The sequence below is a fragment of the Vitis vinifera genome, chromosome 17 (genome assembly GCF_030704535.1).
Source record: "Vitis vinifera cultivar Pinot Noir 40024 chromosome 17, ASM3070453v1".
Classification (NCBI taxonomy): Eukaryota; Viridiplantae; Streptophyta; class Magnoliopsida; order Vitales; family Vitaceae; genus Vitis; species Vitis vinifera.
Window position 1 is genome coordinate 19,189,270 of NC_081821.1, and position 25,563 is coordinate 19,214,832.

General features: G+C 37.5%; 1 protein-coding gene across 4 annotated transcripts in view; it reads right to left on the reverse strand.

Moving 5' to 3' along the window:
• Positions 1–25,563, reverse strand: part of LOC100246030 (probable cyclic nucleotide-gated ion channel 20, chloroplastic) — a 119,400-nt gene that overhangs the window by 46,588 nt on the left and 47,249 nt on the right. For all 4 annotated transcript variants that reach the window (XM_019226506.2, XM_010665635.3, XM_010665636.3 and 1 more), the window contains 2 exons: positions 20,975–21,241; positions 19,144–19,289 (listed from right to left, as the gene is read on the reverse strand). In XM_019226506.2, coding sequence (XP_019082051.1) covers positions 19,144–19,289; positions 20,975–21,241 — 413 coding nt within the window. The remainder of the gene's footprint in view (positions 1–19,143; positions 19,290–20,974; positions 21,242–25,563) is intronic.

Here is a 25,563-nt window from a genome sequence, read left to right on the forward strand (position 1 = left end):
AATTGCCATAACAGAAAACAACTGCGAAATTTCTAACAAAATTTGAGTAAATAATGTCAAGTAAAATTTATAGATCAAACTGAAAATATCTATGCTTTTCCTTTATTCTTTTTCTACCAAAAAAAAAAATTATGGTTATGAACAATTCTTTCATTTATTTCTTGTTATCTGTGATACATCACATCAAATTGTCAATGTGGTCAAGATAAGGTTTCCAATACATGGATGAGATGGTACAAGAACAAATTTACACTTCAGAATCAACTTCTCCAATTCCTCTTGCAAAATCTGACTCCATACTTATTTGGTAAAAAGGAAGATTCCATAGGCTAGTCCTGGAACCAAACAAATGTTATTTGGTTAAATTCGAGCATATTTTTCTAGTATCAAATCTTTGAACATTTCAATGGAATGGTTACAGCTGTGTTGGAATATTAGAGAACTCTGCTTAACTCCATCCTACACTACCAAAGCAAAGAACTGGCCAATCTTCTTTACTTTTTCCTCAAAACCAGACATTAAACAAGAAGCAAAACTTTCCCTCCATTTTAGCAGATTTAGGTGGATCTTCTCTTAACATAGACCTAAAGACAATTTATTTGTCCTACCTTCCTCAACATATTAACAACAAAAATCTTTTGGAATAAAAAAAAGCAAGGTGACAAAATCCTATTACCTCCATTAATCTATTGTTTCTTATCATACTTTGAACTACCTTTCGGGGTATAATTTTCAGCTTCATTTCCATCTACAATAATTTCAACAGTGGTTTCATATCTTACAATTGTGCCTGAAGCTTTGAATGATCTCCCTGATTTAAAAATTTAGCTCCTATAAGATATTGTACTCTACTTGTAGAAGAATGTAATTAGGAAGGATTATAGTTGTATAATTTTGTAATTTAGGAGAGAATTAGGACAATACCATAATCCAGAGGATCTGGTATAATTAGGTTAGGAAGGCTTCTATTTTTTGTGTTAGGAATTTTTGTACAATATGTGGGTATGGTATGTACAAGTTGAAATCAAGGAAGAAATTTATTCTTTTACCTTCCAATTCTTCATAGTGTACATGGTATTAGAGCTCTAGGCTCATAAATCTGGGAAGAGAAGAAGTTTTCGGCCTTCATTGCCAAGCTGAAGATCACAGTTGACCTTTATCATCGACCTTAAGGTTTCCCTCTCATCTGAGTCTCATCATTATTTGCATTGCAAACACAGCTTCTCATTGACGCAACAAACCTAGATCACGAACTTAGTGTGAAAGCAATCAAAGACCTCAACCATTTTCATCATCTTTGCACCGTTGCTCTTGCAAACTCACCGCAAAATAGAAATCGCGCCATCACCAATGCCCTTCTCATCATCTCTACCATCGTTGACAACCCTCATGCCTTTGTTTCCCTTGTGTTGTCTCTCAACTCCTCCTCACACTGCATCTCCATCTCTCCATTGTTGCAAAAATGGGATCATGAACTCATCAGGAGAACAACAGATGATCCTTGTTCCTACTATGTTGTGGATATTGTTGAAAATCAAGGGTGCTAGACCACTGACACTACTTCCGTGACTGTCAAGGGTGCCAGACCTCTGACACAACTATTGCAGCTGCTTTTCCAGAACAACTAAGCTTTATGGGTTATCCTCAATGGGTCAAATAACCCTCAAAAAGTTCTTTTATATTTAAAAAAGAAAATGTCCTAGGTATTAGAAACTCCTAATATCACTACTTAGTTTGAGGCCGTGATAACCAATCTCACCATAGGAGAATTACAAACTATTCAAGTGGCATACAAGTTTAATAGGAAGAATTATTTAAAATGGTCACAACTTGTTCATACCTTTTTGAAGGATAAATGGAAATTAAGTCATCTCCTAGGAACTAGACCAAGGAGAAAAGACCCTTGGTTTGATGCTTGGGATGAGCAAGACTTAACAATTATGGCACGGTTATGGAACTCAATGACGCTTGAAATCAATGACAAATGTATGTTCCTAACAACTGCTAAAGATATCTAGGATGCAGTTCATTAAACATACTCGAAGGCATTAAATGCAAACCAAGTGTACGAAATAAAAGTTAAGATTGGAGCAGCAAAATAAGGAAACAAGACAATCACAGAGTATGCCAATATGTTAAAAAATCTATGGCAAGAACTTGATCATCATTGATGCATTGAGATAAGATGCCCTGAGGATGCAACAATCTTGAAGAATTATATAAAAAAGGATTGAGTCTATGAATTTTTAGTTGGTCTTAATATGAAGTTTGACCAAGTAAGAGTTCAAATACTTAGCAAAAAGCTCCAAATTTTGAATGAGACTATCTCTATTATCCCAACAAAAGAAAGTAGGAGTGTCATGCTTGAACCTCAAAATTGGGAATACTTAACTATGGTTGCCAACAAAGGAAGTGATCAAAAAACAAACATTGCTAATCATAAAAGGGTTGACCGGTCAAGGGTTCCAAATCGTGATTATAGGAATAACTTATGGTGCACTTCCTGCCAGAAGGCAAGACATACATGAGAGTGGGGTGATAGTGAAGGGCAGAAAAAGGATAATGGGCAAGCACACTTATCTTTTGTTCAACCAGTTGAAGAAAGATCCCTGCAACAAGACAAATTCAATAAGGAGGAGAATGAGAAACTGAGAAATTTGTTGTGAACTCTTGAGAAACCTTCAGGTCCTTGCTCACTGACACTTTCAGATAAGTTTCCTATTTCCATTGTATGAAAAGTCTCGGATGAAACCTTTGTCAATTCATAGGTTATAGATTCAGGTGTCACAGATCACATGACTCATTCATCACACCAATTTAAGAACTATAACCTTTGTCCAAACAGTAGGAAAATAGTCACAGCTAATAGTTCATTAACCACTGTCGCAGGTGTAGGAGAAATCCAAATTAGTCCTACACTTAGTTAGAAATGTGTTTCATGTTCCATAGTTGTCAACTAATCTTGTCTCTATACAAAAAGCTTACACAAGATTTGAGTTGCAATGTGATTTTTTACCTTACTATGTATTTCAGGACTAAGATTTGAGGAAAATGATTGAACTTGCTAAGGAATAGAACGAATTATACTACCTTGAGACACTAAGAAAATCATTTGTATATTTTCTTTCTAAGAACCATATTTTCAATTAAAAATAAATAAAATCTAGCTTCATTATCATAGACTTGGACATCCATCGTTTAGAACTCTTAAGATCTTGTTTCCTTCTCTATTTAAGATATTAGATGTTGAGAGATTTCATTGTGATGTATATGAACTAGCCAAACACAAGTGTACCACCTTTCCAACCAATAATAAAAGAAGTTCAGATCCTTTTCATCTATTCATAGTGATATTTGGATTCCTTCTACTGTCCTAATATATCTCGGGCACATTGGCTTGTCTCTTTCATCGATAATTGTTCTAGGGTCTCTTGAGTCTTCTTACTTAAACATAAATTTGATATGATTATTGTTCTCCAAAATTTCCACAACATGATAAGAAACCAGTTTAGCGTCAAAATTAAGAGGTTTTGGTCTGACAGCACCAGAGATTATTTCAATCAATGCCTAACTTCATACTCTCAACATGAAAGAATAATTCATGAATCATCTTGTGTAAACACCCTACAACAAAATGGAGTTGCTAAGAGGAAAAATGGTCACTTCCTTTATACAACACAAGTTTTTTTGTTCCAAAAACGTGTATCTAAATCTTATTGAGGGGAAGTCGTCCTAACTGCCACACATCTCAACCGATTACCCTCTAGAATCTTAGGTTTCAAATGTCCCATGAAAATAATCTCGACATTTTATCTTAATATGAGAACCATAAACCATCCCATTCCTAAGATATTTGGGTGTATGTGTCATTTATGCATGTTCATAGTCAAAATAAGGGAAAATTGGATCCAAGAGCAATTAAATGTACTTTTTTCGGATATTCTTCAACTCAAAAGCGATATAAGAGTTACCACCCACCATCCAAAATTTTGTCCCAGTTGATGTTACTTGCAACGAAGTGAGTCTTATTTTCCTACTTCTTATCTTCAAGGGGAGAATTCCATCAAGGAAGATAAGGATTGGGATTCCTGTTTCATTGATCCCTTTCTCATTGAACTTCCCAAAGTATCTGATCCAGTTTCCATACCTTCCTTCTCTGAACCCAAGTCATCCATTGAGCCCATAGTTGTTCGTAAGGATTGAATGATTGGCAAAGTGTGTTGAAGGAAGAAAGTTGTAGTCTCAGGACTTATACAAGTTCAAGAATCTGAACCAACTTCTAAAAATGAGTTAACAATTTCTCATCCTCCTTTACAAACTCAGTCAGAATTTTAGTCTGAAAAACACATAAATCATAACCTTCCTATTGCTATCAAGAAGGGAATGTGAGAATGCACTAAACGTCCTTTGTATCCACTTTCCCATGTTGTGTCATTTGAAAAGTAGTCTCTGTCCCATAAGAGTTTTTTTATAAGTTTGAACAATATTCATATTCCTACCCCTTTATTTAAGGTTTTATCAAATGAAGATTAGAAACATGCCATGAATATAGAAATGGAGGCTCTAGAGAAGAATTAAATTTGGGAGTTGGTAGATTTGCCCGTAGAGAAAAAGCCAATGGAATGTAAGTGGGTGTATATTGTTCAATATAGAGTGTATGAGTCATTAGAAAGGTACAAGGCGAGATTAGTGGCTAAAGGATACACTCAAACATATGGTGTGGATCGTCTAGAGACATTTGCCCCGATTTCCAAGATGAACACAATCAGAATTTTGTTATCATTAGCAATAAATTATTATTGGGATCTACAACAATTCGATATCAAAAATGCATTTCTGGATGGAAACCTAGAAGAAGAGACCTTAATTACAAAAATATACAACTATAATATTTCCTAATTACATTCTTCCATATGCACTACAACCTCTAATGGATTCTCTAAGTCCACGAACCAACTATGAACAAATCATCTACTTGCAAGGAACCTATGACTTGGATCTTCTATGTAACTCCTAATACACCCAAGTCATGTTCAATGCAAGAAATATTGAGTTAGAATTGTCATAGAGTATAATGCATGGAATAAGAATAGATAAAAGTGAAACTAGAATATCATTAAATGAATAATGACTTCTAAATTTGTTACATCATGTCATTTTTTTAAGGGCTCTATCCTAACACAAAATTTATACTTAATATCCAATATCTAGATATATTTCCTATAGCAAACTCAATCCTACTTTTAAGGCCTTTACCACTAATCTTTCCTATGTAAACGTTGCTAAAACTACGCAGGAGGCTCCAAGAATTTCAAAATGGAAAGCAGTTGCTCAAGAGGAAATGAAAGCTTTATATAAGAATGAGTCACAGGAACTCACTAAACTTTCATTAGGAAAAAAGACTGTTGGATGTAATTGAGTGTTTACCTAAAAATTCAAAGTTGATTGATCTATTGAAAGGTATAAGGTAAGGCTTGTGGCAAAAGGTTTCATTTAAAATTATAGCCTCAACTACTAAGAGACACGTGCACCAATCGCAAAAATGAACATTGTGTGAGTCTTACTATCTTTAGCTGCTAACTTGGAATGATTGGGCAATGATAATTCCCATAAACGATCTTTACTTGGTTGTGTCTCCCCCTAAGGAGAAGTCTCTAGGAAATATGGTTAAGACTCAAAGAAGGCAACATCTTTGGACACCAAGAATTTTTTTATAACCATATAGTAGCATTTGTAACCCTTTTGAGTAGGTGAATAACCAAGAAAGAAACACTAAATGGCTTGAGGTTCAAGCTTACTTTGATTAGGTGAATGATTATGAACAAACACTATACAACCAAAGATTTGAAGGGGTAAAGAGTTCATAGACTTGAAACGAGGATAGGACTTCATGAGGCTTGAAATTGGAGTTTAGCAGTTCAGAACCCTAGATGGCATTCTATTTATCAAGTAAGAGGTAGTAAGAATGGCCTCTCCCCATAGGTACATAGGAACATGCATAGTGAACATAAAAGCCCTTGAAACCTTTAGTAAATGCCTATTTTTCCTTTTGGAAACCCCATTCTATTGTGGAATGTCCACATATGAACTCTGATGAATTATCCCTTGTTTGGCTAGGTATTCTTCCAAGATAGAATGGAAGTATTCTCTACTATGATCCATTCTTAGAACCTGAATTTTTGTTTGGAACTGATTTTGGGCCATGGAATGGAAGTTTTGGAAAATTTGGCAAGTTTCAAATTTTTTCTTCAAGAGATAAATCAAGCATACTTGTGTATGGTTATCTATAAATGTTAAAAACCAATTTTTATCAAAGGTAATTGTTACTCTAGAAGGCCCTCAAATGTCACTATGAATTAAGAAAATGACTTTGAAAATTTATAGGCTTGAGCAAGAAACATTGCACAGCTGTGTTTGACAAATTTTCATACTTCACATTGGAACAAACATGGATTTTTATTTCTAAATAACAATGGAAACAAGTTTTTCAAATATGGAAAGCTAGGATTACCTAACCTACGATACCATAACATTATTTCCTGATCATTAGAAACAAAATCAGATTTACAACTAGAAAGTAAACCTTTTTATACTCAGGTTCTTCCTCTTCAAAGTAGTATAACTCCTCATGTTCTCTAGCATTGCCAATTGTATTCCCCGAAAGTGGTTCTTAAAATTCATAGAAAGATGGAGAGAATTTAATAACACGTTTTTTTTTATCTTTTGTTACTTTGCAAATTGATAAAAGGTTACAAGACAAATTTGGAACATGGAGAACTAAATGAAGTGTCAAGTTTTTTTGAGATTTTTATTGAACCTTTTTCAACAACAGTGGAAAGTGAGCCATTGGCGATCTTTACTTTGTAGTTACTAGGACATGGAGAATAAGAAATAAAGGAATGTGAACTACAAGTCATATGATCTGAAGCACCTATATCAATGATCCAGGGCTTCATTTTATTTTGACCAAGATGAAGAGAAGTTACGGATGTACTTGTTTGGGCTAGAGTGCATGAGGAAGTATGGACCATCGGTTGTGATTAAGATTGGGACTGATTTAAGAGCTTATATAAGTTGTCTAGCTGCTCTTTAAGTTGTTCCCTATTAAGTGCATTCTCCCTTGTAGTACTCTCGGATTTGGTGGCAGCATGATGATCTACTATTTGCTAGGAAACCTCTCACATCAGTTGGTATACTTGGTTTCCAATTTGGTAACTTGCCATGCAGCTTCCAATAGGTCTCCTTGGAGTAGCAAGGCCTATGATAATGGTCACATCATAATTCTTTCTCCTTTGCTGGTTCTTTGTTAAACTCAACTTCTGCGACCTAAGTTCTCATAGCCCCTTGATCACAAAGTAGAACCTTCGGTGTTCAAGGATGTTGTGGCCGAGTCTCTGCCTTCTTCCATCATCACTTTTCCTTTACTTTCTTCTTTGTCTAACCTCTGCAAATACTTCTTAATTTGAAGGTAATGGTTCCTTCCCAAGAATTCTCCCTCTTACTTCATCTAAGCCTTTATTGAGACTAGTGAGAAACTCAAACACTCTTCTTTTCAATCATTTTTTTTTTTTTAGTCTTCATACTACACTCAACATTCCCCTAATCAGCCTCATAAAATAAATCAAGCTCTTGCCATAAGTTCTTCAAGATATTATAGTATTGAGTCATAGATTAGCTTCCTTGTTTTGTATCACATAGCTCTGATTTGATCTCAAATACTTGTGCAAAATTTCTCATATCTGAGTATGTCATTTTACAACATCCTTTACAGTTTGCACAAAAAGGTATGTTTAGCTAATTTCAATCTCCATAGAAATACTCAGCCATGCAATTACTATTGATTTCTGCATCCCATCCTTAAAAAGCAGGATCATCCTCCTTTGGTGGTTTAGTGGCTCCAGTCAGGCATCCAAGTTTTCCTCTCCCTCAAATCACCAATTTGACCAACTAAGACCATTACAGGTAATTTTTTCCATTCAACTTGTGGGCTATAAATTGGAGAGAAGCATTCTCCCCTCCTTGCAATATGCTTCTCCTCACCATGGTTGTTTCAACCATTAAACCCTAGGGCCAAAGTTACAACTCATATACCATGTAAACAAAGGCTATAAAATAAATGGAATAGCTCACTTGATTTATTGGAATAAACAACTAGTACATTTATAGAAAAAAAACCTAACCACCAAATAGAATCTAGGCTAAACTAATTAGAAAATAAGGAGTGAAAAATTTAAAGAGATAAAGTTTCCTAATCACCTACTATTTTGAATTTAAAAAACAAAATATTAATAAAACTAAGACATAGCAAACTTGTTCCTAAACAATATTCTCTGCAAATTCATCGATATCTAAAGTCTAGAATAACAAAGGAAACATTTTTCTCAATAAAAGAATGGTGGATGTCCTAATCAGAGGTGATGTAGCCAAATTTGGTCTTTATTGGATGAGAGCTTTTATAAAAGATAAGAGAGTGGTAATTTGTCACCACTTCTACTACTAGCTACAAGAAGGTAGAGCCCTTACTATTCTTTAGCATGTCCAATCATCTTCCTAACTCAATCTTGAAATACATCAAGAGAAGGAAAAGTGTTACATTGCAATTTAAATCTTTGCTGATTTGATAAACCGGTTAAAGATTAACAAACGACTATGGCACGTGTAACACTAACTTCAAGCACAAATCTGGTGACAAGTTTATTGTACCCTAACCATCTATTATAGCTAAACCACCATACGATATGAAAAAATGGACTTTATGTAGAGAAATCATGTGAAAAAAATTGTCATATGGCCAGCAGCGCCCAAGTCAATGAGCTAGGAACTTCAAAAACAATCTTTTAAGGAACTAAGAGCATAAGAATCAAAATACTTACCTGAGCATGCCAAAAAACACAAACCACTTGGGTTTTCTAAGGATGAGAGGAGATTTCTAAGTTGCTTGATTTCCGCTTTGTTGAATCCTCCAATTTCAGAATTGTTCATTGCATTCTCTTGGCAAGCTTTATTAGAATGAGCAACATATGCCTATCCTCCACATTGTCTAGTTCGTGAGCCTCGGTTGTCAATGTTCTGGTTAAATGACAGAGTTTTTCTATAAAGCTTTCAATAGTTATTCTTGGCGTGTCCTGGCTTTTTATAGTAGTTGCACCATAGACCATCTTTATTAATAGTTGATTTGGTTGCCTTTATTTTTCCAGATTCTACAGTAAATCCATTGTTGTTATTCTGCAAACCATGATTTGTAATTAACACTCCATTGTTTCGTTTGGTAGTAATAAGTGTTGAACCTTTGGTGGATTGATTATCAAGCATTATTATTCAATGTCCTTCCTCAATCCTTATTATTGAGAAAACGTCACTCAAGGATGGCAAAAACTCTTTTTGCAAGACCTAAACACAAACTTGGTCATATTCCACATTAAAACCAGCCAAGGAACTCAAAGATTCTCTCTTTGTTTCTAGATATGTATCCCCTCCCGCCTAGCTTTGCATGGGAACCGTAACATAGAAGCATATTCACTATGTTTCATTTTAAAATTCTAGTAATGATCTAACTCCAGCCATAGTCCCTTCATTGTATTACAATACTCTGTCATTGACATGATATCTTGTTTGGTAGTTGTTCTGTCTTGATTTCATAGATTTGGGTAGTATCTTGGACCTTTAAGTATGTTCGTCTCATAGCTTCCAGATTTCCTTCATTGTAGTTAGGAACATACAAGTGCCACTGATCTCAAGTTCCATAGGATTCCAAAACCATAACATAATCATTAAATCATCGTCTTCCCAAATGTTAAATTCGGAACCATCATGGCTAGGCTCTAGTCTAATAAGATGACTTAGTTGTCCTTTACCTTTCAAGAAGGTTCAAACTAGTTGTGACCAAACAAGATAATTCCTCCCATTCAATTGGTAGGACACTTGAAGATTCTAATACTCAGTTGTAGGCACAACCACTCCCTAGTTATAGCAACTTGTGTGCTAAGCCATGCACATTGTTGAAGAGGCATGCCTTGTCTACTTTGCTTTTCCTTTTTAAACACATTTATTCTTGAAATTTCTAATCGTATATGGGAATTTATAGAGTTTCATGTGTTCCACCAAAACTCTGAATGGAAGCAATCTTCTACACCCAAAATCCCTGAAGATGGGTGGTTCCATTTTTCCATTTTCCTCTAAATGAAAAAGGAAAAATTACGATTGAAAAATATCTAGAGTAATATTGATTGCATTCTCTAGCTATGATGTGGTCAAGAAAGGTCTCAATGGAGAGGAAGACCTTCTAGGTTAGTAGGGAAGCCGAGTATGGAGGAAGTTGGTGCTCGATTGCAGAGCACAACAGAGGTTCTATTTACGTCTTAGGATTTGAAAAGGTAGAAGTTAGGTGGTTGATCGAGCAGTTGACAAAAGCCATCGAGTTGAAGAGTCACTTGGGGTTCAACAAGAAGTATAGGGGAAAATTCTGCGTCCATTTGTTGGAAGTTTCCTTCAACAATCACGGAAGGTTCATTAGGATTTCGAAGTTCGCAACCAACAGAAAACCAACCTTTTTGGTTATTCCTGAGGGCGAGAAAGGCAGAGGTTGGGAGAATCTAAAAAGCGCTCTGGCTTCATTGTCGGTGGTCCCTTCATCGAATGTTTCTGGAAATGGAAGACATTACAGAGAGGTAAGGTTTACCCACAATCACGTGGGTCCCTTGAATCGATCTTTTGCGAACGTAGTCAGAGACGAAGGTCCAAGGAGAGGTGGACTTGTCCCTGTTGGGAGATGGGCGCGAGCCGTGATGTGTGAATGTTGTGAAGATAATGTTAAATGGGAAGAGGTTGGCCGAGCTGTGGCGAGATGTCTAAGGAAGAAAGGAGTGGCCATGATTGTGCCCTTCTCAGGCGGAAAAGGTGTTTTCTTTGTAGAAACGATAGATGAAGCTCTCTTTCTCCAGGATTTAAGATTTATTAAGATTGAGGGGGGGATTTCAGTTCAGTTGAAAAGGTGGTCGCCAAAGGAAAACTCGGTTGTTGAGGGGAAGTTCAGAGGAGGATGGATAGAGCTACGGGGTGTGCCATTTCATCTCTGGTCTGAGGTGCACCTGAAGAAAATAGTGGAGCAGTGGGGGACGGTGACTGAAATTAATTGGCGAACATCGAAATTGTTTGATCTAAGCAAGGCGAAGATAAGAATTGCAATGAAGGAACGGTCAGTTCTTCCAGCTTTGATTGAGGTGATAGACGAGGATTGGGTGTTCACTATTTCCGTCGCAATGGTTGGAGAAGAAGAGGCCAGGAGAGACAGAGTAATGGGTGAGTTGACTCGGAAGGGTTCTAAATATCATCAGGGGACAGGTGGTGGAAGGCGTGAGGAGAGGGACAGATCAACGGCTGGAGGTAGTTGCCGTGTTGGGGAAGCTGGTAGAAATGAGAAGGAAGGAGAAAGGAGTTCGATTGAAGCTCTTCCAGCGGGGACATGTGGTAAAAATGGCCAAAGTAAGGGGAACAGCTGGTTCAGTTCGAATTCAAAAAAACTAAGATTTGGGCCTGAGGGGACAGCGGCGGCGGGCAAAGCTTCGGCTGGCGGGAATGAGGCCCTCACAGTCGAGAATGGCCGGGCCTTTGTGAGAGAGGCCCAGACTCTCTCCATTTTCAGCCCACTAACTGCTGCAAAAATGGGCTGCAACTTAAAAAGCCCGTTGAGGGTGGCCTAAGGAATAGGAGAAAAGAAGCCCGATGGAGAGCAGGGATCGTTACGAAGAGGAGTCTTTACAGAGGGAAAGGGGACAGGAGTTCCAGCTGATCTTGATGTTCAGGCTAGAGGATCCGCGAAGAAGGAAGTGAAGGAAATGAAGTTCGGTTCAAAGAAGTTGTGGAATACCCTATTTCCGCCAAGTTCCACTCGCCGACATGGCTCTTGAAGCTGCAGCGAGCCTATTTCGATCGGGATGCCATCGCCAAATAGAGAAGAGACTCCAAAGGAGGAGGCTTTCGGGGTTGGAGCTCAGAAGGATCTAGGAGCCAGCGCGAGCCCTATCTTCTTTAGCCGATTGACAAGGAATCGAAAGTGGGGTTCAGAGGAAGGGGCTTTGTCGGCTAGTGGCGAAGAGGCTGCCCGCAAATCACTTTTCGAAGAAGATAGAGAAGGATTTTTGGGCTGTGTGGGGTTCGATCTTCGTGGTCCTTCAATCACGTATTTGCCTTCTAGTCCAGAAATCAGAGGTAAAGGGCTCAACTTTTTAGGGAATTGTGGATTGTCGGTAGGGGAAAACGTGGAATCTGCTTCCTCTCAGTCACCCCTTTATTCTTTTCCCATTTCTTCTAGGTTGGCACCTCCTCTTCCATTACTGAGCACTTCTGCTCACTTTCCCTCTAGTTTAGTCTTTCAGTCTCCATTTCCTTTGGAAAATCGAGTAATTCCCGAACTTTTATCCAAAAATGATGATGTTGGCTCTTCATGTCAAAATTGTGTTGGCAATCCAATCCTTGTTGGGGTGGAGTCCCAACCTGCTTGTTCAAACCCATGGCCCGAGAGGCTCATTCCCTTTAAGTCTAAACCCAAGTTGCCCAGTGAGGTGTCCAACTTGGTTACAGTCAGTCAGGGGCTTGATGCGGTATCCCCATCGGGCGAGTTCCAAATTGAAGGCCTATCTCCCAGGAAAATGGCTAAAATGCTTGAGCTTTTAAGCTCTCTGGATATCAAGGTATATTCCAGGAGGAAGAGTAGACACCCTATAGGTTTGTGAGACCTGTTGGAATTAGTTTGGGGATTAGGGGCTGAACTATTTTTCTATGAAAATAATTAGTTGGAATACCAAAGGTTTGGGATCAAGGAAAAAGCGAAGGGTGGTTAAAGATTTCCTGAGGTTAGAGAACCCGAATGTAGTGATGATCCAGGAAACAAAAAAGGAGGAATGTGATAAAAGGTTTGTGGGTAGTATTTGGACGGTCAGAAATAAGGAATGGGCCGCGCTTCCGGCGAGCGGGGCTTCAGGTGGGATTTTGATCATTTGGGACTCCAATAAACTGCGTAGTGAGGAGGTGGTAATAGGATCCTTTTCGATCTCAGTCAAGTTTGCTTTGGACGGATGTGGACCTCTATGGCTGACTATAGTTTATGGCCCAAACTGTCCCTCACTTAGGAAGGATTTTTGGGTGGAGTTGTTAGACATTTTTGGAATCTCTTTTCCGTTATGGTGCATAGGCGGTGATTTTAATGTCATAAGGAGAAGTTCAGAAAAGTTGGGAAGATCTAATCTAACTTCAAGCATGAAGGACTTCGATGATTTTATAAGAGAGTGTGAATTGCTGGATCCACCTCTACGGAATGCACCATTCACTTGGTCAAACATGCAAGAGTCTCCCGTGTGTAAAAGATTGGACCGTTTCCTTTACTCAAATGAGTGGGAGCCTTTCCTCAAAGCCTTCAAGAAGTTCTTCCTAGAAGAACTTCGGATCATTGGCCTGTTGTTTTGGAAACCAACCCGTTCAAGTAGGGCCCAACACCTTTTAGGTTTGAGAATATGTGGTTGCAACATCCTAGCTTCAAAGAGTGCTTTAAAAGTTGGTGGAGTGGCTTTCAAGGAACTAGGTGGGAAGGCCACAAGTTCATGAGGAAATTACAATTTGTTAAGGCCAATTTGAAAGAGTGGAATAAGGTTTCTTTTGGAGAGCTAAATGAAAGGAAAAAAAACATCCTGAAAGATATAGCTAACCTTGATGTCATTGAGCAAGGTGGGGGTCTCAGTTCTGAACTTATAATTCAAAGAGCTTTAAGAAAAGGGGAGTTAGAGGAATTAATCTTGAGGGAAGAAATTCATTGGAGACAAAAAGTCAGGGTGAAATGGGTTAAGGAAGGGGATTGTAACTCAAAGTTTTTTCATAAAGTGGCTAATAGAAGGAGAAATAGGAAATTTATCAAGGTGTTGGAAAATGAAAGAGGAGTAGTGTTGAATGATTCAGAGAGCATTACAGAGGAGATTTTACATTACTTTGAAAAGCTTTACTTGGGTCATATTGGCAAGCCATGGAGAGTTGAAGGCTTAGATTGGTCCCCTATATCCGAAGAGAGTGCGTTTAGATTGGACTCCCCTTTTACTGAAGAAGAGATTCATAAGGCCATATCTCAGTTGGATAGGGATAAAGCGCCGGGTCCTGATGGCTTTACCATTGCAGTGTTTCAAGATTGTTGGGATGTGATCAAGGAGGATTTAGTGAGAGTGTTTGCAGAGTTTCACAGTAGCGGGATCATCAATCAAAGCACTAATGCCTCCTTCATAGTTTTGTTGCCCAAAAAAAGTGTGACAAAGAAAATCTCAGACTTTAGACCTATTAGTTTGATCACTAGTCTTTACAAGATAATAGCCAAAGTGTTATCAGGACGTCTAAGAGGGGTATTACACGAGACTATTCATTCTACTCAAGGCGCTTTTGTTCAAGGGAGACAAATATTGGATGCAGTTCTCATAGCCAATGAGATAGTGGATGAGAAAAGACGTTCAGGGGAGGAAGGAATCGTTCTCAAAATCGACTTTGAAAAGGCTTATGATCATGTGAGTTGGGATTTTTTGGATCATGTGTTGGAGAAGAAGGGGTTTAGTCCTAGATGGAGGAAATGGATGAGAGGTTGTTTGTCCTCGGTATCTTTTGCAGTCTTAGTGAATGGAAATGCTAAGGGGTGGGTCAAGGCATCTAGAGGCTTAAGACAAGGCGATCCTTTATCCCCCTTTTTGTTCACTTTAGTAGCAGATATACTGAGTAGGATGTTGTTGAGAGCAGAGGAAAGAAATTTGTTAGAGGGTTTCAAGGTGGGTCGGAATAGTACAAGGGTGTCACATTTGCAATTCGCAGATGATACCATATTCTTTTCTAACACTAGCGAGGAAGATTTGCAGACTCTCAAGAGTCTATTGCTAGTGTTTGGGCAAATTTCTGGGCTTAAGGTTAACCTTGACAAGAGTAACATTTATGGCATCAATCTTGAACAAAATCACCTTTCTAGGTTGGCCGAATTGCTAGATTGCAAGGCTTCTGGATGGCCTATTCACTACTTGGGTCTCCCTCTAGGAGGGAATCCCAAGGCTTGTGGCTTTTGGGATCCTGTGATTGAGAGGATCTCGAAAAGATTAGATGGGTGGCAAAAGGCTTTTCTATCTTTTGGTGGTAGGATAACTCTTATCCAATCTTGCCTCACCCACATGCCTTGCTACTTCCTTTTCTTGTTTAAGATACCTGCTTCAGTGGCTGCAAAGATTGAGAGATTGCAAAGGGATTTTTTATGGTCAGGGGTTGGGGAAGGAAAAAGAGATCATCTTGTGAGCTAGGATGTAGTGTGTAAACCGAAGGCAATAGGGGGTTTGGGTTTTGGGATGATAGTTCTAAGGAATGTCGCACTCTTAGGGAAATGGTTGTGGAGATACCCTAGGGAAGGTTCAGCTCTATGGCACGAGGTTATTTCAAGCATTTACGGATCACATTCTAATGGATGGGATGCCAACACAATAGTAAGATGGTCACATCGTTGTCCTTGGAAGGCTATTACACAAGTCTTTCAAGAGTTTTCCAAGTTTACTCGGTTCGCGGTAGGAAATGGGGATACAATTCGGTTCTGGGAAGACTTGTGGTGGGGGGATCAATCTTTGAGTTCCCAATATCCAAGACTATTTAGAGTAGTCACGGATAAAAATATTCCCATTTCTTCAATTCTTGGAACTACTCGTCCCTTCTCTTGGAACTTTAACTTTTGTCGCAACCTATTCGATCCTGAGATAGAAGATTTAGAAGGTCTCATGCGATCACTTGAGTGTTTGCAATTGACATTTTCGGTTCCAGGTCTTTATCTTCTTCAGGGCTTTTTACAATCAAGTCTTTCTTTCTTGTCTTATCTCATTGCCCTAATTCTCCTTCAGTTTTCCCTACCAAGTTCGTTTGGAATTCTCAGGTCCCTTTCAAGGTTAAGTTCTTTGTCTGGTTGGTGGCACACAAGAAGGTAAATACTAATGACTTGCTACAATTGAGAAGACCTCACAAAGCCCTTAGTCCGGATATTTGTAAGTTGTGCATGAGGCATGGAGAATCAGCAGATCATCTTTTCCTACATTGTTCGTTGACATTAGGGTTATGGCACAAATTATTTCAGTTAGCCAAGATGGATTGGGTTCCCCCGAGGAGCATTTCCGACATGCTATCCATCACTTTCACTAGCTTTGGCTTATCGAGGAGAGGGATAGTTTTATGGCAAGCTGCGTGCATAGCGTTAATTTGGGTTGTGTGGCGGGAGAGAAATGTGAGGATTTTTTAGGATAAAGCAAAGAATCCAGAGAGTCTTTGGGATTCTATTTTTTTCCTTGCTTCTCTTTGGACTTTTTGTTCCAAGGTTTTCAAGGAAATCCCCCTTATTGTGTTACAACTTGATTGGTTAGCAGCGTGTAGTTCCAATGGGTTGGTTTAGCCTAGAGTAGTTGTTCGTTATTACAGTGTAATTTCGGATTTTTGGTTTCTTGTAGACTAGTTTTCTTTGGTGGGAGGATTGCTCATCCTTCTCTTGTACTTCATTTTTCTATTAATATATTACTTTGTCGTTTCTATCAAAAAAAATTTATAGAGTTTCATTACTTCTTTTTTTTTTGTTGAATGTTTCTTTCAAATGTTTAAAATCTTTTAAATTTTTTATTAACTGGATTAGATTTTACATCATATTTTATAAAATTGATATACATTCTAAGTCGGGTTTCATTTCACTCAAGTGTGTGTCTTAGGTGAGCCTTGCACCTTTTAAAACTATGCCTACAGTGTGTTGAAATGCCACAATCTAGTTGTTTACCTAAAAAATTTCCAATGTGGTGTGTTGGGTAAAAGATAAATTTGTAACCACGTAGAATGATATGAAAAAAAAGAATGATGACAATTGTTCTTCAGCATTGGCAATGAAGATCAATAGTTGCAAAATTCTTTGAAACCAAGAAATAACCAAAAAATGAGAGAGCCTAAAGCTCTTATACCATGAAGTTGAATATACGTATTAGTGTATTTTGGATAATGATTCTATACAATCCGATAGGCATCTATATAGAACAAAAAAAACAAAAAAACTAACTTCCTAAAATCAAGGAATTAGACATGGAAAAAATTGGAAAAAAAAAAGAAGTAATTTTCTATATTTGAAAACCAGCTAATTATCAGCCTTTGACTTCCTTATTCTATAGGGATTCTTAACTAATTTGTCAACACTTTGATAGGTGCTCTTTGGGTAACCTAGGACAATTACATATAGGTAGCATGCTTAAACACCATTAGGTGCAACATTGAGAGGTTACTATAAACTTGCTAAAGAGGGTTTGGCCACTAAGAAAGGAATGTTAATGCTTAGGCCTTTCAAACTGATGTGGGGAGAGAAATTCTACCATTATTAATTTTTGGGCATCTAAGAGGAAGAGAGGTTAGTTGAAGTTTAATGGATGACTTGACTAGATATTTCTAGAAAGTTGGGATGTTTGTTTACTTGCGTTCTATGCTCAACTACTCAAATTTCGAACCATCTAGCCAAACAAGAGTAAAGTAGTTGGTCTCTTTTCTAGGAGATTTTTTACCTCGTTGAGTGTGTAGAGAAATAAATAAGTTTTACTGCATAATGGGGCCCCAAAAAGTATTTAATATTGCAAGTTAAGCATTCCACAGATATATATGGAAAAAAGGCAATTACATTGGGAACTAAAATGGTTTTAAGTGAAACTAACATTGCAAACTTTGCATCAGATAGTCTTTTCTTGCGGTTTTAAAGGTCTACATATACATAAGTTTAGAATGCATACTGTTAGGACATTTTTATGTATTGTCAATTTTATTCCTTTTCATTATGGGTTAGGAATCTTTTTGAACAATGACTTACTCTCCATTGAAGATTTGAGGTTACCATTTAGACAACTGGACCATCACAGGTAAGTCTAAAAAGGTTTGAGTAAAGGCAAGTTAGTTTTCTGATAAGGTAGGGTTGGATCATAAATTTTAAAATTGGGCTAAAATGTCTTAATTAATTTGGAAATAATTTGAATTGAGAATTTAAAAAAGAAAATCTTTCTAAATCTTTTAAGGAATTTGCAAAAGAGATTTGGAAAAGAAGTTAAAAATAAAAATTTTCCAAATTTTTTTAATTTAAAATATGAAATCTTTCCAAATCTTTTTAAAACTCTTGAGTTTCTAAACTGTTTTTAGTAAAATATGATTTCTAAATTGAATCCAAATCCACTAGGTTTTCTCCTATATATACCCTACCTAAATGTGTTTTAGGGGGATGCTCTGAGAGAATCAACCCTAACTTGCCTTATCATTCCCTAAACTCTCAGGTATCTAATATACAATCTTCAGGTTGTTGAAAGGACTTGCATCTCCTCAAAAATTGAGGCAAATCCATTAGAGCATGGGAGGTGTTGTATCATGGACATGGATCACGAAATAGGTACTAGAGAATAAGTCTTTAAGATAAAACAGTTAGGTAAATTTGTGTATCCTGATCTCAAATAGTGGATTTTATATTAGAGATCTTAAACCTTGTGGTTTTTTATCTCCATGGTTAGTGTGGGGGTTTTCCATGTAAAAATCTGTCTCGTATGTGTATGATTGTTCTTTAATCATTCCCGATTTCTTTAGGGTTTAATTGTGTTAAAAGGGCTTAATTCCCACTCATAGGTTTAATTTGGATCAAGTTTTTTAATTCTTATATTATAATCTTTAAAAACCACCCATTCACCCCCCATTGGGTGTTACCCTACTAGACATAGGTTTTTTCACATACATTTCCCCTCCAAACTTTACAACTTGTACTTTGTAAATTCAAATATTTAGAATTGAAGAGAAGTGTTAAATATTACAATTCAATGTGAAACAACATCCTCTTTAATGAATGATTACAAGTGGGACACACACATGCTGCAAGTTCTTTGTTATCAAAAAGTATTCCATACAATTCATTCTTTTAGTAATGGTGATCAACAATCACAAAAATGAAAAAAAAGGAAAAAAAAGAAAAAAAGAAAAAGCTCTAAGAAAAAGTTAACATTACAACCAACCAACATTGCACATACAAGGATTGCAGCATGTCCCAATCAAAATCTTTGCATGTACAAACATTTAAACAAGCAACTGTTATGGTGAAAGTTGTACCTTCGTCCAAGAGCCTGTAGGAAGTTCTGCATATTTCCAATTAGAAGAGCAAAGAGCAACAAGCCTAGACCAATAATGCCCATAGTAAAAAGGACTTCCCAAAGAAAATAGCTCGGAGTTTGATTCCCAGCCAAAGTACTGATTTGCTTTATAAATCACCATATTCAAAGAAATAACGTCACTGAGAGCTATAGATAGCATAAGCAATTCATAATTTATCTAACTGAATTAACAATGCAAGTAATCTCTTATCACTCCAATAATATAATGGTGGAAGAAGTAACATTTTACTAAACAGAAATGGCTGCAGTGATACAAAAAGGCATAGCTAGCAAATTTGGGATATAAACATCATACAATTTTATGCAATACTTTAGGGATAGAAACATTCTTGAGGCACTTCTCCCAATTACTACTAAATTGTAGTTTTAGCATGCAACAAGAGGTCATTACACTTTATTGGAAGGTGCACTAGCTTGAAGATATTAACTATCAAATTTGGTGGTGAACGTGTAGGACAATCTCATTTGGGAAGTGAACCATCGCAAAAAGTGGACAAATTTGAAATGGCAATGCAATATTTTACATTATACAAGGCACAACAAGAATGGATGTATAGATGTGTATGTACTCTCTTGAAAGAAGCAGTCTGAAATAAGGTGTAATACTAAGGTATTAAGCATATGCCTTGAGCTTCCTCTCATCTTGGAACATAACCTTAGTGGTTAGCTTCTAAGGTTGCACTTCCATTTCCAAACTTCATCAGTGGAATCCTAATAAAAAGTGAGTTCAATTTGAAAGGGCATTGCCCATAAAAATAAATAGGATAGACATACTATACAACACAATACACCAAAAGTGTTCATGGTGCACAAGAAAGTTGTGGGGTGGAGTAAGGATTCAAAGGCCGATTGTTGTGGATCTAGGGTTAGAGATTAGATGTTTATCAATATTGCTTTACTCAAAGCTTAAGTTTCTAGTATATATGATTTATACAAGCTTCTAGGCAGTGTACATTGTGTGACTACCTCAATAGTAATGTATTGGAGGGGTCAAGGGCATCGGTGAGACATGTTTATGGTAAAGGCGCATATTGCAGCGCGATGGACTAACCAAATGGAATTTAAGTCAAAGTGAAGATTCTTCAAAAGTATCTCAAATTCCTATTTGGTACATATTCCTTTTAGTAAAGAATATTGCATAAAATATTTCATATATGAATACTTTTTTGTAAAGATATGTTTCCTTCTAAAATAAGAAAAAAGCATTAGAAATATCTCTAAAAATATTCCAAGTCATGAGATGGAAATATAAATATAGAGATGATACAGGATAGGTAGAGATATGAGAAAAAGTAAAAGACAATTGGTAGAGCAAGAGTGCATTTAGGGTGCAGATACTAAAAGCAGGGAAAATGGGATTGTTTGAGGGCTTGGGATTTAGACCTTTTTTTTTTTTCACTGTAATTTCTCTTTGTATTGTAGATTAATTATCTCTTGTCCCTATATGTAAGCATGATTACTCAAACCATGTTGGAACCTCGTGTATCTTTGTTTCGGTTGCTTTGTTTTCATCTATATTGCATAGCACATGGTGTAAAAGCTTCTACTGTCACAGCACACCATCTTTCATGAAATAACTGGATTTTAAGCTTCTAAAGCTGCACTTTGGTGTGCTTTCTTGATCTTTGTCACTAAGTAAATAAGAGTTTCAAAAAGACCTATTGGAACTAACTTCTGATAAAGATGTAAACTAAGTACCTAAATCAATAAGCACAAATGAGTCATTGCTAAAATAAATATCTAAAATAAAGAAGTTACAGAACAAATACCTGGAACCCCCAAAACAATGAATATGTATATCTCGTCACAATACTAGGTTTTGTGGTAAGAATGACAGCTTTAGTGTAGATCCCATACGGGAAACCATCATCGCTGAAACAAGCACTAGCATTTTCATTGCTTTTCCAGGGTTGCCAATCTAAATTTCGCAAATCTCTAAAATCTCTAACTTTCTCCCCATGACCACAATCAATGAAATCCATACAATTTTTTATTATGGAGTTATGGCAGGCATCTCGAAGACATTGATTTACCCTCTGGGCCAAGAAATAGTAAATAGAAAAAGAAAGTGAGTACTTAGAAACCAAATCATCAACTATGTTCTGACAAACCAAGGGGAAAACATATGTAAGCACTGACAAAGAGAACAAATAAATTATACTGTCATATTGAAATATCCAGATTCTATCATTCTTGACATACTAAGAAGGTAAACTACTATCTAACAAGAAATTAAATCCAAAAATAATGAAATTTTGTTGTAAGTATATCAAATAAAATAAGGAATCTATTTTCATCAACTTCAAGTAGTCAAATATGTTGCAAAAGCATTCAAGTTCACATGCAGTATAAATTTATGATGCTAAAAGAAGTTGACTGATAACATGTTTACAAGCACAAAGTTTTACAGGTAATTAGAGCTATAAGCAGAGGCATATGCAAGAATGCTATTACATAAAGAAACATATAGGAAGCAGGAAAGGACTACATACACAGATAAAGACCTATTATATGTGGGATATTTCTCTAAATAAATAATTGGTGCATTGAACAGTTTGATATTATACTCATCCTAACCCAAGTCTTCTGACAGTAAAAACATCTAGAAACTGACTCCACGGTTATTTATTTTAAAACTTTGAATAAGAACAAGGGAATTATGCTCTTTTGTTATAGAGACCACCAAAAGAGCTATTACTCTCTTTGTCATTCATTCTTTGAGGTTCTAATACATACAAATGCAAACTCTATTAAAAATAACTCTGTATGTTTAGCTTAGAAAATGTACAATCACACCTGTACCTGTGCATGAGCCTAGATTTTTTAAATTACCATATTCATGTCAGAACAGCAGTCTAATATTGGCATCCACAGATAATAGATATAAAGATCCCTTACAATTCTTCCCCTCAAGTTGGAGAATAATTGTCCATAACTAGCAACCAAATATCCTTATATTAGTAATAATCAAGTTGCCCTAACTCTTTTAGTTTAAACATCTACCAATGTTTAGTTGTAACTAAAAGAGGACAAACCTGCGCAGCATTCACAACTACTTTCATTAAATGGAGAATTGCCAAAGAAATGAAAAATTAAGGAGAGAAGATTTGAACCATGGGACAAAATTTTGAAATCAAGGAAGAAGATGGGTGCGGAGGAACATGGCTAGTGGTGGGATTCACTTGAATCTTCTACAAAAGCTCTCATATTGTCTGTATCATCACCATCTTCATGGGCTATATCCCTAATATAGTTACCAAAATGCTTACATGAGATATTTTTTTGTAGGAAGACGTTAGCCACATTGATTCTTGATGTATCCAAGTTTTTTGTAGGAAGAGGTCAGCTATTAGCCCCTCAACACGAAGCATGGGGCAGCACCTTAACCTCATGAGTGACCTATGACAAAGGCAAGGTGGCACAAGGACACAAAGCCTTGTGCAATGAGGCGGCTTGGTGAGCCATGGGCCCAATGCTATGGCCTGTTGCAGCACGAAGATGGATTTGGACAAGGCATAGAGATGTAGCAACAATGAAGCTGACTCAGATGGGATGTCTGATGCTTGGCACAAGGGTGCAATGCCTTGTGCACGGAGATGAGGAGCCATGAGCACAATGCCATGACTTGTTGCACCAAGAAGAGGGTTTGAGCAAGGCATGGAGTTGTAGCAATAAGATGGATGCATGAACAGGTTGCCTCAGCACAGAAATGATCTAGATGTAATGGGAACACATGAGCATGGCTGGCTGGCATGCCTAAGGAGCAACAAGGGCCTACAGAAGCACACAGCAGGCTAAATGGGGGCATGTTGCAAGGTGGGCAGGCCAAGAGAGTGCTTGGTATACACACAAGCTGCATGGGGAGAGTGCAGCAGGTTGCCTAGAGACACTACAACAGGCTGGTGAGGCATGTTGTGAGGTGTGCATGCCAAGAGACAGCTTGGCATGCACACGGGCTGCAAAATGAGCATGTGGCAGGTTGCCTAGAGATGCTACAACAGGTTGGTGAGGCATGTTGCGAGAGGTGCAAGCGAAGAGAAGGCTTGACACACACATGATTGCATAGAGATGCATGCGGCGGGCTGCCTAGAGATGCAACAACAAGATGATCAGATGCATGGCTGATTCAAGTGCATGAGTGGGCTGAATCAAAGCACAAGAGTGAGCAGATTTGATGTAGAACACAAGAGAGACATCTTGACATTAGGGAAAACCCAAGGAAGACGTGTTGCACCACAAACCAGGGACTTGAAGGGTTGGTATGTGGACTAATTCAAGCAGCAGCAGCAGCAACATGAGGAGTTTCTAATGAATGAGGAATGGGCCAAAGACATTTGAAATCTTAAGAGTTTGGATTCAAAGTGTGATTGCAATTTGAGTTTGAGTGGGAGTTCAAATTCTTATTGTAATTGTCTTTTGAGTAGGACTAGGATTGCTTGTCCCTATTTCAACTAAGAGTGGTTGGTGCCATAACTTATGAATAAGAGTTTGGGTAGGACTAGGATTGTTGGTTCCTAGTTAAAATAGGAGTGGTTAGTGTCACACTTATAAAAGGAGCGTTGGAGTACCTTTCAAAGGATCATAAGAGGGATCATGAATGAGATAGCATGAAAGAGCGTGAACTTACCAAAGAGAATGTGGGAGCTAAGCTAAGTCTTGTATTGTTATTTAGAGAAGAAATAAAGTATAATTAGGGATTGAGCCCAATAACCTTGTGCTTCCTTGTGGGTTTTCTTGATTGCAACATTGTGTGGGTTTTGGTAAGTTGGCTTAAAAGGCTTCTAAGAACCTCACAGACATGGAAACTTGTGCGAAAGATCGTGCCCGTGACATCAGCCAGATTGATGTTCAAGTGTCCAAGTTTGAGGGCAAAGAAAAGCAAACTCAAAGATGGAAAAGAGATGGTAAGTATGAAATAGTGGCCTAAAGAATCAATCAAGTCTTAGAGAATTTTGCAACTAAGTTTCTGAATGAGTTTTAACTTGATCCAAATATCTTTTTAAGTGTGATGAATTTACTTATAGGAGTTATCACAATGAGAGCTAGTTAGGCTACCATAGCACCACACAAGCAACCAACTGACCTAAGTGGAAAATCCAATGTTAGCAACATGTGATTCAAGATGATGGTGGTTGCCCTCTTCCTCTTAATCCCATCAAAAAGGATTTGGCTATGCTCAAGCTCTTCCTATCTATGCAGGCTTCTAAGTCTTATCACCTAAAAATGATTGTCAAATCACTGAAGACTGTCAAATCATCCATATACTCAATGGAGGGATAGGCTAAGCTCACTACAAAGCTACAACAAGTGATATTGGCCTCTTTAAGCCCTACTCCTAACTCAAGCAAGCGTAAAGCATGTGCTCATTATATAATGAGGCACTTTTAAGGGAAGTGTAGGAGATGCTCTGGATGCAACAAAGATATCCTCATGAAAGACAACTCTCCATCCCTTTGAGAGGATAGATGGTAGTACTAATAATTCAAAACACTCCCTTGATGGGGTGAGGAAAGGCAAGTAAAGCCATCAAGTGAAGATAGGGATTGATCTCCCAGCTTAACAAAGTGGAGATTGACCACCTATCCAAGGGTGCAACTTGGTCAAGTTGGCCTGATACAGCTTAAACTAATTTGACCTTCAAATGGGACTTAGGAAACCAAATTTGTACTCAGGTTGGTCTTGGTTTGAAAAATACTTTATGACTTTATAATTTATTTTTCATTCAATAATTATTATTATTACTATTTATATTATATTTTAAAATTCTTAAAGAAAAACATGTTGAACCTAATCCAACATACAACCTCAACATGATCAAACCTAAATCTAACATTTGTAACCCAAGGATAACCCAAGCAACACCAATTCAAGTCAAGTTTAATCCAAGTTTCGAAAATGATGTTAAATTGATCTTGAGATGAGCACCTCGAGCTAGAGCTTAGCTTGCATCAGGTTGTGGTTGCTAACCTTAGCCAACTCGCTGGGTTGAGGCCTACTCCCAGTCTCCCACCTTAGCATGTTGGAGGTGACCTTTTCTTCATCTACTTTACAAGGTGACTTCTTCCATCTTGAGATGGTGAGGCTACAAACAAGCATTTAAGGAGCTTGACCATACTCAAGCAATGGGCACCAACACCAGGTTGCCACCATGTCCTACTATAGGGAAATCCAAAAAATATGGTTGCAAGAGCAACATGGGGATGGAATGGACGTGATGGTTTTTGTAGGACCTCAGGTGCTACCTACTCTCCTAAAAGCAATTGTTGTCAAGAAAAGCGCATACCCTAGCCTTATAGTACATTCACCCAAGCGCCCACGACATTCGAACGTAAGGAGAGTTGATGGACGCGGCCAACCC